Here is a 15,795-nt window from a genome sequence, read left to right as displayed (position 1 = left end):
AAGGGAGAGTGACTAAACCCTTTTGCATCCCTTATTTGAGAACAACTTCTGATCATTCACTCAAGACAGGTCTTGTGTTGTTGTTAATTGATCTTTTTAACCTTGTCCAGTATTGTGTCTGTTTGATGATATGGCACCTGAGACTGACTGTACCAGATGTAACAATGACCTTATTAAATAAAATATGTTCTTGATGTGTTAACAGAACATGCGTTTTATGTTACAAAGGGTCATTTAATAATGTCCTGGAATAGTTACTTTACTTAACATGAGCTTATGATGTTAAACTTGACAGTTGTAGTTGATTTAAAGGAATAGCTCACCCAAAAATCTAAATTTGCTGAAAATATCTTTACCCTCAGCCCATCCAAGATGTAGATGAGTTTGTTTCTTCATCAGGTTTGGAGAAATGTAGCATTGCATCACTTGCTCAGGAATGGATGCTCTGCAGTGAATGGGTGCCGTCAGAATGAGAGCTGATTAAAACATCACAATAATCCACAAGCAATCTAAAACTGATTTGTCCTCTGGACATCTTTACTTGAAGATTCAGGATAAGGAAGAGTAGCATGAAATTATGCTGTGGTTTGTCCAATAGTAGCATCTAGTGGTGAATATATAATATTGCATCAATGGATTTATAGGTCCAACTGGCAGGCTTCTACTAGTTTTGCTCCTGCAGCAGCAGCACACACTCTTGACAATTAAAATACACTATATTGCCAAAAGTATTGGCACCCCCTTCTAATGAACATGTCTGACTACTTTAGTCATTTCTATGAGTACAAATCTTAATGTTTAAGCATATAATGATATTCTAGGGAATTGTGTGCTGCTTATTCTATAGCACCTTTTTCAAGTTCAAGTTCAAGTCAGCTTTATTGTCAATTCTTCCACATGTACAGTACATACATACAGAGAATTGAAATTGCATTACTCTCAGACCCTTGGTGCATACAGTTAACATTAAACACGTTCAGATACAGATAAATACAGTTTAAACATATGTACATACAACTATATGTATTTTTCTATTCTAATATGACAGTGTCTCTGTGTATAAGACACGGTTAAAAATTAAATGACTGATTGAGTCAGTGTGGAAGAACTTGACTGGAAAAACTCATCTCATGGGATGAACACGCAAGCTTTGTACATAAAGCCTGTACGTTGCCAGACTGTACTTTGTGTGATATTACTCATACTTGAATATGATACAGGACGTACATCAGCACTGGCAGAAGATCTTGTTTCACATTATCATAGCTACACGGAGATTCTACAGGGCGTGGTAATTTACTACCGCCCATACTCTACTACACAATTCTGTACTTCTCATAAAACACAACTGCAGCAGCTCTTCATCAACACTCATCTTTTACAGGAAATCACAGGACTTCGTACAAACAGTAAGTTTTTCAGCATACGTAACACTCTTTAAAATAAAGCTCCTTTATTGGTATCATGAAGAATTGAATTCGGCACTAAGATGGCGTTTTAATACACGTTGAATTAGAAAACTGATGTTTGTTTTTGTTATATCTCGGCTCAAGGGCGTAGTGTTGGTTTGAACATTGGGGGGGTTGAAGTGGTCATGTTCCCTCTTTATTTATTTATTTTTTTGTTTGCTTAAATGTTTATTTTTGTAAAATGGTCTTTTGTGCTATCCACCACGCATGCAAAGTTGGTTGATTGCGTAACTGCAATAAATAGGCTAGTTAACAAATACTTGTTTACATATATAATGTATTTTATATTATTTAGACACTTAGGCTATAGTTGGACAGAATGTTCTAATTCAACACGCCATGGGAAGTCAATCTAACTTAACTTTTCTTTTATTGATATTGTTTATTTCTTACTTCAGGCTTCAAATGTTAGTGAAAAGAATAAAAAAATCTAAAACTTTTAGATATCAATCTGCATATCCGTTATGATCATGGTTGGTATCTCCTTAAGGCATCTTGAGTTAAAAACAGCCCCAGCTTTAACGGAGCACACTCGTTTTAATTTCTGGTTTTTCAACAGATGACAAGTTGGGGGACCCTGGATGAAGTGGGTGAAGCATGGTGGGAGTTGGCATATCAGCTGTTTCTTGAAAACGATCCAATAACAACGACTCTGAGTAATGTTGCTTATTATCTGAATGGCGATACATGGAATGATTATGGATTCAGCTGTGAAACACATGTTCCTCCAACTGGGCAATTCCGTGGTGTTTCTAGAAAGGCAATTTTGGTGGTGATTTCAAGAAAAAGGTGTATGGAGTGGGGTGATTGGAAGAAGTTACGTGGGACTAGTTCTGATACTAAACCTGAGGATCTAGCGAGGTATGACAAGGACGTTATAAACTGGATTACTGGCCAGATATATAACGAGGACGGCAGCCCTAAACCATTTAATAGATAGGCTGAACAATATTAATGAGAGAACCTTTACAGAATGGGATGGGTGTTTTTATTATGACTTTTCCTTTTATTATTCTTATTACTATATCCATCAGTTAATCATTTACATTCTCATTTGCATCTATAAGAGACTATTGTATGCTTTCAAAAGTGTTTGTCCTGTTTGAGTCTTCAGACTGAGTATATGTTCTGCAACCGATTCTATTCATCATTAACTCAAGATCAAGGACTTGTTTTGTTTTATCTGCAATTACATAAGGCAATTGATGTACTTCCAGCATTGTGCATGTGACCGCAATAAACATCCATTCCAAGAGCCAAATGTGGTTTTATTGGGAAAATGAATGAAAACATTTCTCTAGCGTAACCAGTCTTTATTTGTGGTTTCATATTATAAACCAGTGTTAAACACAACATGTTCATGTACATTTCTGCACTGATTACAGGTGCAATCGTGATCCTAGCTTTTCAGGAGCTATATGGTCATGTTGTGCCTTGTATGATCTCATGAATCTTGTCTGTATCAGCTTGCAGGGCTGCATTGTGTGGGTCAATATCTAGAGCCGCCTGATAGTCCTGAAGACCTAAATAAATCATCAGATTGATGTTGTGAAATACTTCCTGAATTTCAGGAAGTTACAAAGAGAACCAGAGTTGTGTGGGAATCAGAAATCAAATGACGATGTCTTTAAAATTCCAACTAGAGCTAAATAAACTTATCAGTGCATCTAAACCAACAACATGTTTATTAGATCCTATACCCACTAAATACTGAAAGAGTTGTTACCCGTAGCAGAAGAACCGCTTCTTAATATTATTAACTCATCGTTATCTTTAGGTCACGTCCCAAAACCATTCAAGCTGGCGGTTATTAAGCCTCTTATTAATAAACCACAACTAGATTCTAATGAACTGGCAAATTACAGACCCATTTCAAATCTTCCGTTTATGTCTAAAATTATAGAAAATGTTGTGTCTGCTCAATTGTGCTCCTTCTTGCAAAAAAAAGATCTCTATGAAGAATTTCAGTCAGGTTTCAGGCCTCACCATAGTACAGAAACTGCACTTGTTAAAATTACAAATGACTTGCTTCTTGCTTCAGACCAAGGCTGCATCTCATTGCTAGTATTACTTGATCTTAGTGCTGCGTTCGACACTATAGACCATGACACACTCATAGATCGATTACAAAACTATACTGGTATTCAAGGACAGGCTTTAAGATGGTTTAGATCCTACCTGTCCGATCGCTGCCACTTTGTTCATTTAAATGGGGAGTCATCTCAATTATCACCAGTAAAGTATGGAGTACCACAAGGATCTGTCCTAGGTCCTCTGCTATTTTCAATATACATGTTGCCTCTTGGTAATATTATTAGAAAATACAGGATTAGTTTTCATTGTTATGCTGATGATACTCAACTATATATCTCAACAAGACCAGATGAAACTTCTCAACTATCTAAGCTAATAGATTGTGTAAAAAATGAAAAAGATTGGATGACCAATAATTTCCTCCTATTAAATTCAGATAATAATAATAATAATAATAATACATTTTATTTGAAAGCGCCTTTCAGGACACCCAAGGACACTGTACAAATCGAACAACGAAACAAAATATAAACAAAAATATAAAGAAAATATACTTAAAACATCAGAGCAGGTAACAGTTAAAACAAGGTGCAACATGACAAGGTAAGTACATTACTAATCGATGTAAGACAAACGAAACAGATAAGTCTTGAGTCTAGATTTGAACAACGGAAGAGAGTCTATGGCACGGAGATCTGGGGGGAGGGAATTCCAGAGCTGGGGAGCAGCGCAACCAAATGCTCTGCGGCCCATGGTCACAAGTTTAATGGGTGGAACAGAAAGCTGAAGAGTAGAGGAAGAACGAAGAGTGCGAGCTGGAATAGCAACATGAAGAAGATCCGAGATATAAGAAGGGGCCAGACTATGAAGTGCTATAAATGTAATGAGGAGTATTTTAAAGTTAATTCTTTGTTTTATGGGGAGCCAGTGGAGTTGTTGCAAAGTAGAAGTGATATGGAAAAAGTTCGGAGTCTGAGTTACGATCCGTGCTGCAGAGTTTTGAAGGAGCTGCAGTTTCTGGAGGGATTTATTAGGAAGACCATAGAGAAGCGAATTGCAATAATCAATCCGGGAAGTGACGAGGGAGTGCACGAGGATAGCAGTGGTGTGGGGGGTGAGTGAAGGACGAAGACGAGAGATATTACGTAAGTGAAAATATGCAGATCGAGTGATAGTATTGATATGTGACCGAAAAGATAATGTACTATCGAGGATGACGCCCAGGCTCTTAACTTGAGGGGAAGGAAAAACAGATAAGTTATTAATGACTATTGAAGAGCATTTGTATTTGGAGAGAATGGATGGGGTACCTATGAGAAGGAATTCTGTTTTGGAATTGTTAAGTTTAAGAAAATTAGCGGAAAACCAGGAATGAATTTCTTGTAAACAGAGGGCAAGGGAGGATGGAGGGAAAAACTTGAGTGGTTTAGTGGAGAGGTAGAGCTGGGTGTCATCGGCATAGCAGTGAAAGTGAATGTTGTATTTACGGAATATATAACCGAGTGGAAGAATGTAAATGATAAAAAGGAGGGGTCCCAGGACAGAGCCCTGAGGGACACCGGCAGATACAGAAAAAGAGTCAGACCTATGGGATTTGAGTTGAATAAACTGTGTGCGACCAGATAAATATGAAGTAAACCAGGCGAGGGGGATGTTACTTAAACCAATATAGGAGAGTCTGTCAAGAAGGATGGAATGAGAGATAGTATCAAACGCTGCTGTAAGATCAAGGAGAATAAGGATGGAGAGCAAACCCGAATCACAAGCTACAAGTAGGTCATTTGTTATTTTAAGGAGAGCTGTTTCAGTGCTGTGAAGGGGGCGAAAACCGGATTGAAAATTCTCATAAATATTATTAGTAGTAAGATGGGAATGGAGTTGCATAGCCACAGATAAGACAGAGATATTACTTATTGGACCAAAAAACAGTACACAGAATCTCTTAGATTAACTAGACGGATGTACTGTTACGTCCTCTAAAGTAAAAAATCTGGGTGTTATATTAGACAGCAACTAGTCCTTTGAAAATCATATTTCCCAAAACATCATTCTTCCATCTTAGAAACATTGCCAAGCTTTGAAGCATGCTCCCTGTTTCTGATGCAGAAAAGCTAGTTCATGCATTCATGACCTCTAGACTGGACTATTGTAATGCACTGCTAGCTGCTCGTCCTGCATCTTCAATAAACAAGCTACAGATAGTCCAAAATGCAGCGGCTAGAGTTCTTACCAGGTCAAGAAAATATGATCATATTACCCCAATTTTACAGTCTCTGCACTGGCTACCTATTCAGTTCCGTATCATTTACAAAATATTATTACTTGCCTATAAGGCCCTAAATGGTTTAGCTCCTGCGTACCTAACTTGTCTTCTACCACGCTACAATCCAACCCGCTCTCTAAGGTCGCAAAACTCTGGACTTCTGGTAGTACCTAGGATAGCAAAGTCCACTAAAGGAGGTAGAGCTTTTTCACATTTGGCTCCCAAACTCTGGAATAGCCTTCCTGATAACGTTCGGGGTTTCAGACACACTCTCTCTGTTTAAATCTAGATTAAAGACACATCTCTTTAGCCAAGCATTCACATAATGCATCTTATAATCTTGTACTGCAGTTATATCTGATCAAATGTACATTATTATTATTCTTTAGCTTGGGTTGAACGAATCATTTTTGCTTGGATGGAACAGCAGCTACGCTAATTATGTCTCTATTTGTTTCTCTGTTGATTAACATCCCGTGGTAACTAGGAATGACAGAAGCTTCAGTCTGGATCCAACCCTTAAATGATCTGAGATGACCGAACACCTGAGAAAAGATGATGCCAACCCCTCAGAGGACCTCAGAGGATGCCAACGCTCAGACAACACACAGAATTACCACATTTTGCCATAAGTTAAATATATTAAGGTTCTGCAATATATAAATATATTGTGGAAACTTAATTTCCTGTAGAGCTGCTTTGCAAGGATTTGTATCGTAAAAAGCTCTATACAAATAAACTTGAATTGAATTTAATTTCTCAGTTTGAGGTGACAGGCAGCTCGGTTAGAAAATAAAGCCGGGATCTTCCTGTTCAGTTTTATGGAGAGATTATAAGCGTTGACGGCAGCCTGGTAGTTTCCTGCCATGAAAAATTTACTGCAGGAAAAGAGGAAAAAAGGTGATTCTGATATTTAATGTTGTGTTTTTAATAAATGACACTTTGATAATTTGTTATATAATGCAATCGCATTCAGATAGTTGTACTGCACCTGTACATATCATTCAAAAGTTTGGGGTCAGGAAGAAATTAATACTTTTATTTAAAAAGGATGCATTAAATTGATCAAAAGTAACATTTACAATGTTACAAAAGATTTATATTTCAAACAAATGCTGTTCTTCTGAACTTTCTATTCATCAAAGAATCCTGAAAAATAAAATGTATCTTGTTTCCACAAAATATTAAACTGATTTAATTTTCCTGAGCAGCAAATCAGCATATTAGAATGATTTCTGAAGACTGAAGTAATGATGCTGAAAATTCAGCTTTGATCACAGAAATAAATTATATTTGACCATAAATTCATATAGAAAACAGCTATTTTAAATAGTAATATTATTTCACGTTTTTACAGATTTTTTGCAGTCTTGGTGAGCAGAACAGACTTCTTTTAGTATTGTACATATAGTATTGTTTTATATGCACAGTAATGTACATTATGTATTTATAAGTGCTGCTTAATATTACCACAGGGAATTGCATGCATCTTCAAAATAAATAAATAAAACCATAATCGCACTGTGCACATACATATATATATATATATATATATATATATATATATATATATATATATATATATATTATACAAAATTCTTTTTTTTTTGCTTAATATTACCACTGGGAATAGCACTCATCATTCTCTCCAAAAAATAAATAAATAATTCAGAGTGCACAACATACAATTATCTATTTTTGCTAAAGCGGTTGTTTAGAATTAATTTTATACCTTATTGTGAGTGAATTTTATTCCATATAAAACAAATCAGAGCTGTGCATCACTTCAGTAAAATTAATTGACATTGCATGGAGAAAAATGTCTTTTTAAAATCAGTTCTATTAAACACAATTCGAAGTGAAACTGAAACAGTTGAATATTACATTTGAATTATGGCTTTGCCAAGGTTTTTCTATTAAACAAGACAGAGAAATATGAGAAATGAGTTACAACACACAAGAGAAGCTTAACTTACATTCAGTAAACAGTACCAGCTTTGTTTTGAGGATGCCACAAATGTATTCACTTCATATTGGTCGTTATTTACAGTTTGCATTTACATTTATTCATTTAGCTGACACTTTTATCCAAAGCGACTTACAATTGCTATATATGTCAGAGGTCGCACGCCTCTGGAGCAACTAGGGGTTAAGTGTCTTGCTCAGGGACACATTGGTGTCTCACAGTGGATTCGAACCCGGGTCTCTCACACCAAAGGCATGTGTCTTATCCACTGCACCACCACCACCACCCCAGTTTATTGGCTCCGTACATTCATTGTCCTGTTATAAAATTAGTATTCTCACGTCATATTGATAAGTGTGTAAATGATTCACTGCACAATGCCATCAGCTCAGGGTCTGAATATCATGTTTAAAAAATTCAAAAACAAATGTAAGGCACCAGGGGTCAACAGTCAAATGTGGCCAATTATTCAATAATTGTTCCTTCATTATTTTGTCCTTCGGACACATTATCACTAACATGAACATTGTCATGAATTTGTGCTTTTTTAATAAATGGCAAGGAAATACTCTATGATTGTTCACATGACCTTGCTTAAATTAAATCAGATGAGTGTGTTTTGTGATTGGCATTGTTACTCAATGCAACGACATCTTTAGATTACATTCACGACGCCAGTGTTTCCTAACTCAATGGAAGAAAACCTTCTCTGAGGAGCGACACACAAAACAAGGGAACGTGTAACGTTACAACAGCAAATCCAAACTGAATCAACACGGATGTAGCTGGATTTAAAAATCTACTAAATGGAAAAAAAAATGTAGAAAATTAAAGTTATGTATTTGAGATGATACATGGGTGAATCTAACAAAAATATGTTCAGGTAATGCATCCAGACAGAGCTTTTTTTAAATTAATTTTTAATTAACTAAATTAATTCAAATTTGTATTACAATGTTTTTTTTTCTGTAACGCAATATTTACTAATTTAATTTAATTTAATTTAATTTAATTTAATTTAATTTAATTTAATTTAATTTAATTTAATTTAATTTAATTTAGAGTGAATTATGACCTGCACATGTTCTTGTTTGTTTTTCTTTTTGTTTTTGACTATATATATATATAGATTTTTTTTTTTTTTGTGCTCTTTCATGCATCATGCCCTGAAATAAGGTCTTCAAGTAGCAAATCTCCTCCATCTCCTCAATAAAAAAAACCCTCACATAAACCCAGTAAAGCTCTCAGATAACAAAACTTACAAAAGTATCAATTGCATCCAAAATTTAAACTTGTTCTCTGGCTCTGTTAATTCAAGATTTTCACTTCATTTGATCATAAAACAATCAACGAGCCAAGCTGTTTGAAAAAGAGTAATGAGAAGAAACAAAATGCAATATACAGCACATCCAGGCATATTGCTCACTGAGGCTAAACTACATGCTGCTAGTACCCTCAACAGTTACACAAGACACATGATGATGATGCTCTACAATCAATGGGAAAGACCCAGTCATGTGAATTATTAAATGATCAGCATCTACAAAACCCGCTCAGCTCATATCAACTGTGTTTGTGAAGTTTAGAGCACCACGTCGTCTTCAGCTCACAGAGTATTGGTAATCTGACAGATTGAACATCGTTCTGTATAAAGAAAATGAAGCGCTTGTGTTTTTGAGTTACTCTGAAACCTGGATACTAACTTGAGTTACAGCTGTAATGTAAAAAATGTATAAAAACCCATCATCAGTAAAATCCCAGATATTAAGTGACTATGTTTTCATAGATCGATCAAACTGAACCAAAGGAAGATATGCGACCACTTCGAAGTAAACGCATGATAAAGAAACCACTGTCAGAAAGAGTCGGTTCTGCAGGACAGATGAAATTTGTAGAAATTAAGAAATGAAGGGCCCTTTCATAGGCACAGACACACCTCCGGATTTAAAGACATTACATTAGAGATCCACACCAGCAATAATTCACCCAAAAACAAATACACTACATTTCAAAAGTTTGGGGACAGTAAGATGTTGTTTTCTTTTTAAAGAAATTAATACTTTTATTCATCAAGGATGCATCACATTGATCATAAGTGACACTAAAGATTATAATAGGGCTCTGAAATCCATTAATCACATCCAAAATAAAATTGTGTTTATATATTTATATGTATATAATAATACACACACAAGCCACAAATGATTCAGACACCAGATATATTTTTTGCATGTTTGTTCTAGTGGGTGCAGGACACTATAGTTCATTTATGTAAGTGAGGAGAGCAAAATAAAGTAAACTGTGACATATTATACCCAAAAACTCTTCAGACATTTTGACATGAGCATGTTTTTTTCCTTTAATTGCTAATGCAATGCTTTTCCATCACAGACTGAACTAAATGAAGCATTGCTTGGTAATTGGTTGAGCTAAATTGTTATTATCTAATTGTGTTCTTAAATGAAACAGCTGACAGCTATTCAACCCAATTCATTTGTGAGACCGTCTAACAGAAGGATGGCGTTATCAAGATGAATTTGGACTGACATGTAATTCAGGGTTCTTGCCATATTTTACTACCATTTTCTAAACTATAGAGAATAAAATGTGATAATGTGAGAAATGTTGAAGGTGTCTGAATACATTTTGGTTTGATTGTACATGTATATATTTAAGAAATATGTACACACACATATATACTAATATTTATATATGATTTATATTATATATACACACATAAACACACACACACACATATATATACACACATATATATATATATATATATATATATATATAAAGATTAGTCCTGTTGGTTAATCGCATCCAAAATAGATGTTTTTGTTTACATAATGTGTGTGTACTATGTATATTTATTATGTATATAAATACACACATACAGTATATATTTTGAAAATATTTACATCTATTTACATTTATATTCACATAATTTATATAAATATATTTAATCTATAAACATAACATTTTTCTTAAATGTATACATGCATGTGTGTGTATTTATATATACATAATAAATATACAGAGTACATACACATATAGTATGCAAACAAAAACATTTATTTTGGATGCAATTAATCACGATTAATCGTTTGACAGCACTAATAAAGATAAATAAATATTACCTATATTTCTTAAATATATAGACGCATGTATGTGTAAATGCTGTTATTTAGAATTTTCTATTCATCAAAGAATCCTGAAAAATTAAATATATCACAGTTTCCACAAAAATATATATTTCTTGAGCAGTAAATCAGTATATTAGAATGATTTCTGAAGATCATGTGACACTGAAGACTGGAGTAATGCTGAAAATACAGCTGCGCATCACAGAAATAAATTACATTTTAACATATATTCACATAGAAAACAGCTATTTTAAATTATAATAATATTTCACTATTTTTAGTGTATTTTTTTATTAAATAAACGCAACCTTGATGAGCAGAAGAAACTTCTTTCAAATATTTTTAAGAATCTTACCAACCCCAAACATTCTGAAACTGATTTCAAATCACTGGAAGATTTTTTGATTTAGTCAAAAGATGAATTAATCAGGTATAATTAATGTGAATTTAGCCAGTTATATGTCAGGTTGTTCTTCCATTATAATCTGACCCTCATGATAGGAAACATATGTAAAAATACAAAGGGGGCCTCTTTCCTTACTAAACACGTCTAAGAGCCCCTTCTCTCTAGGGAGGGAACATATAAGGAATATAACCAGAAAAAGGTAAAACACATGTATGAAATGTACTGAACACGCCTAGAGGAAAAACTATTTAAAGAGGACACAGAGAACATTCTGCAGATCTTTTCTGCAGAAAACTTCTCAGCTTTATTCTCTTTTTGTAATAAAGTCTATCTTCTGGCAAGACTCTGAGAGTGATTCTTCATAGAAAAGGGAAACCACCACATCACTTACTCACCCTCATGTTGTTCCAAACCCCTATGACTTGCTCCTTTTGTGATTCACTGAAAAATTTGTTTTTAACAATAGAAAAGCATTCTGGGTGAGCAGAAACACAAGGAGAACTTTGGAACTCAATCAAGTTCAAACAGAATGATCGGGACATCAGTGGCTGTCAGTCACGCTCATGATTGTCCGATGCCTCTCGTGTCTTAAGCAGCGCTCCTTTGTCCTCCATGCAAGCGTCGCATCCCCAAACCGCAGATGCCTCGGCCGTCAGCAGATTGTACGCCGTCTCGGTCATTCCTGTGCAAACTTTGTGGAACCATTTCTGACACGAGGCTTCACACAGAATGGCCTCTTGGTCATCGTTCACTTCGCTCAGGCATATGCCACACGGATAAACCAGCTCGGACGAAGAGGAAGTGCTCCTTCTGTTCACAACTTTATTATTGGTCAAAGCGCCGTTATTGCCGGGCCTGCGGGCGTCTGTGGGTCGTGGCGACTTCAAGGCTTCGTTGTTGGCGTGAAGGACGCCGTTGAGTTTTCCCGCTCCGCTCTTCGTCTTTAGCTTATCGTCCTGAGTCTCGTTTTCGTCACAGTTCTGGTTTTGCGAGGGGACGCTTTTGTTCACGGTTTCGCTCGGGTCCTGTCTGGGTGTTGGCGTGCTGGATTGCGTGAAGTTATTCAGTTGTTGAGAGAGATTTGGGCTCAAAATCTTTGCCTCTGGACCGAAAACCGGACCACCTGGACTAGCTCTTTGGTTCAGATTGTGAAGACTGACTCGCTCTCCTGGACTTGGTCTGAAGTGCATAACGTTGTTGCTGCTGCTAAACGGCTGCCTGTAATTTGGGTTTTCGCTGTAATTAAACCCTGGTGACCGGTTGAAGCCCATGGGATTCTGGGAAAACGGATGAGGCTGGTTTCGCATCTGGTGAGGAGCCGCATATGGAGAAGGCATCCTGGGCGGCCCATAGCCGCTGAACCCTGGGTAATGCGACTGGCCAAAATAAGGGTTGGCAGGTGGCTTCAGGGACGGAGAGTTGTAATTGTCATCGAAAGGGTTGGAGGCTATTAGGTGATCCGCACTCGGGTTTGGAGGCGGCGCATATTCAGACAGAGGAGAGAAGGACGGCGCCTGTCGAGAGAGAGACTTATTTTCACTCCTGAATGCTCATAAGTGACCCTGCAGCACAAAAGCAGTCATGAGTAACACAGGTATATCTGTAGCAATAGCCAACAATACGTTGTATGGATCAAAATTATACATTTCTCTTTTATGCCAAATATCATTAGGATTTTAAGTAAAGATCATGTTCCTTGAAGATATTTTGTAAATTTCCTACCATAAATATATCAAAACTTAATTTTTGATCAGTAATATGCATTGCTAAGAACTTCATTTTGGTGATTTTCTCAATATTTTTGTGCACCCTCAGATTCCAGATTTTCAAATAGTTGCATTTCAGCCAAATATTGTCTGATCCTAACAAACCATACATCAATGGAAAGATTATTTATTAAAAGCCAATTTATAAAAATGTAACCTTATGACTGGTTTTGTGCTCCAGGGTCACATATAAAGCTCTGACGCATCTGACAAAGAGCTTTTGTCCCCCATATTTAGAGATATATTAATATGCGTCTTTCTTTTCTTCTGGATCCTCCTTCACTTCCTAAACACATTGAGACAGGATGAAAAGCTACTCTACTGTTCAAAAATAGGCAAGTTGTGTTTGACTCTTCTGCTCACCAAGAATGCATATATTTGAGCACAAATATAGTAAAAACTGTAAAATATTATTATAATTTAATAATTTTTCTGTTAATATCTGTTAAAATGTAATTTATTTCTGTGATCAAAGCTGTATTTCCAGCATCATTACTCCAGTCTTCAGTGTCACATGATCTTCAGAAATCATTTGCTGCTCAATAAACATTTCTGATTATATCAATGTTTAGAGTTGTGCTGCTTCATATTTTAGTGGAATCCAAAAACTTTTCCCATATTTTGATAAATAGTAAATTCAAAAGAACAGCATTTATTTGAAATAGAAATCTTTTGTCAATGTCTTTGTCACTTTTGATCAATTTAATGCATCCTTGATGAATAAAAGTATTAATTTCTTTTAACAATAATCTTACTGACCCCAAACTTTTGAACGGTGCTGTATGTATTTTGCAATAACATGTGTCATTTAAACTTAAATCAACTATATTTATGTAATAGTTGATATTGTTTATTTCTGTTGTTTCTATTTCAAACGATTGGCAATGCATGTGGTAATATTGTGATTCATGTTGAAAACTTGTGTTGAAATGTCTATGAAGAAAACTCAAGGGAAAATAGTACCTGTGTGCTTGACTTGCGTCTCTTTTTCTCTGGACTTCCCAACAGCAGCCCACCTTCACCTCCTGGAAAAATCACAAACTGAGATCAAATAAAATGATCATTTATGCTCCATCTGAAACATATCACGTCTATAGCACTGACACAATATATAAAACATAAGCTCTTCATTTTAACATCCCCATATAATGGCTTGAGAAACAGTTGAACAGATTTCTTACTGAGTTTGATTTAGAAAAGGACTCGTTAGATTACGTTAGATTACATCACAGTGTCATCAAAAAAAAAATAAAACATTCTCATAAGACTGTGCATTTTAAAAGTGCATATTTATTTCATCAACTTTCACTAGTAAATTAGCATATAGATGAAAAAGTTCAAAGCTAGTAGACAAAAGTTACAAAACTTCAATTTAGATTGCATATTAGTGTCTTAAAGTGTTTGCTGAAAATGCTACAAAAATTCACATTTCAAGATTAATTTTCAGTGTTGTGCATGTTTCATTACAGTCCATTCTCAGAAAATAAGCCCAAATAAACCATATCACGGCAGCAGCACTGCATGGTTATTAACTAAAACTATAAAGGAGGGGGAAAAAATATTTCTGTTACTTGAAATAAAATAAAGGTTGACTGAAAGTTAAATGTTATTTTACTTCAGCTAGTTGCCAAAGAAACATTTCTCTTCATTTAGTTTGATTTGATCTACTAAAAATACTTAAATTAAAATTTATAAATGCACATTGAATATTTCTGTCTCATTGCAAACTGCTTTTGTTACATTTATGCATTCACACACAAATGTATGTTTATGTTTTAAGTCTTATTCACTGTAACTTTTGTGATTTTTGCGTTAATAAACATTTGAGGGCCAGTTTGACTGTTGCATGCTCCATTGAAGCACATTTAATAAACAAACTTTGGTATGATTTTCTCTGGTTATGTCGCTGTCAGTAAAGGCCTGAAGGCCTGCTGCTGTGGCTCCGGTAATTACGACAGACACCGAATCAAGCCTCAAAAACACGGAAAATCCACGTTACCTCGGTTTCGTTTTAGAGAGAATGAATCTTTCTCCTGCTCTGTGGACATTACAGGCTCCCTCACATGACTCAAACTCACGGAAGGAAAGGGGAAATGGTGTAACTTTGATGTTATAAAGAGTGATTGTAGTCAACTCGTCTCGTTCTTCCTCCGTTTCGCTGCAATCACGGCGGCGGCGACCGGGAGGCGCATTTATTATTCATACTATGACGAAGGCGTCGCTATTAATATTCATGAGCCATTTGAAGTATTCCAAACGACGTCATCTGTTTAATATTCATGAGACAAAGACGTCTGACTGGTTTCGATGTAATAATACACTTAAATGATCATGGATTTGAGAAAGATAAAGCATATTTAATACAATTGTTAATTTGAATAGGAAAGTTTCATATTCATAAAAGGAAGCGGTCAGGCTCTAAACCAAAGTTTTCTCATTTTATAATCGATTTCAAGCTTTATTGTAATGTCCTGTGTAAATGCACAAGTAAAAAGGTTATTAGAACTTATAATTTTGTAAGCAGGTATTGTATAAAGTTTATTTATTACTGTTACTGTCCCTGTTTCATTTATTAATGTTGTTTATCATTTATTTTTTTATTTTTTTACATTTGAGTATTTCTTATTGTAGTGTTCTGATGTAAGGTATTATTAGTAAAAAAAAAATTATAAATAAAAAGACGTCACCTGGCCCACAGCGTTCTCAGAGCTCATTAATATTAAAGAGGGCAAGAACGTCAGC

General features: G+C 35.3%; 1 protein-coding gene across 1 annotated transcript; it reads right to left on the bottom strand.

Moving 5' to 3' along the window:
- Positions 1-11,685: 11,685 nt before the first annotated feature.
- Positions 11,686-15,101, bottom strand: LOC306888327 (pygopus homolog 1-like; the record flags this gene model as incomplete). Its single annotated transcript, XM_079446543.1, has 3 exons — positions 11,686-12,801; positions 14,017-14,082; positions 15,048-15,101. 3 exons carry the CDS (start codon positions 15,099-15,101, stop codon positions 11,839-11,841), a joined length of 1,083 nt encoding a protein of 360 aa, XP_079302669.1. The 3' UTR covers positions 11,686-11,838.
- Positions 15,102-15,795: the final 694 nt, after the last annotated feature.

This window comes from Barbus barbus (genome assembly GCF_936440315.1).
Source record: "Barbus barbus genome assembly, chromosome: 22".
NCBI lineage: Eukaryota > Metazoa > Chordata > Actinopteri > Cypriniformes > Cyprinidae > Barbus > Barbus barbus.
The sequence above is the reverse complement of the archived record's forward strand: the minus strand, read 5'-3'. Positions and strand labels throughout refer to the sequence as shown.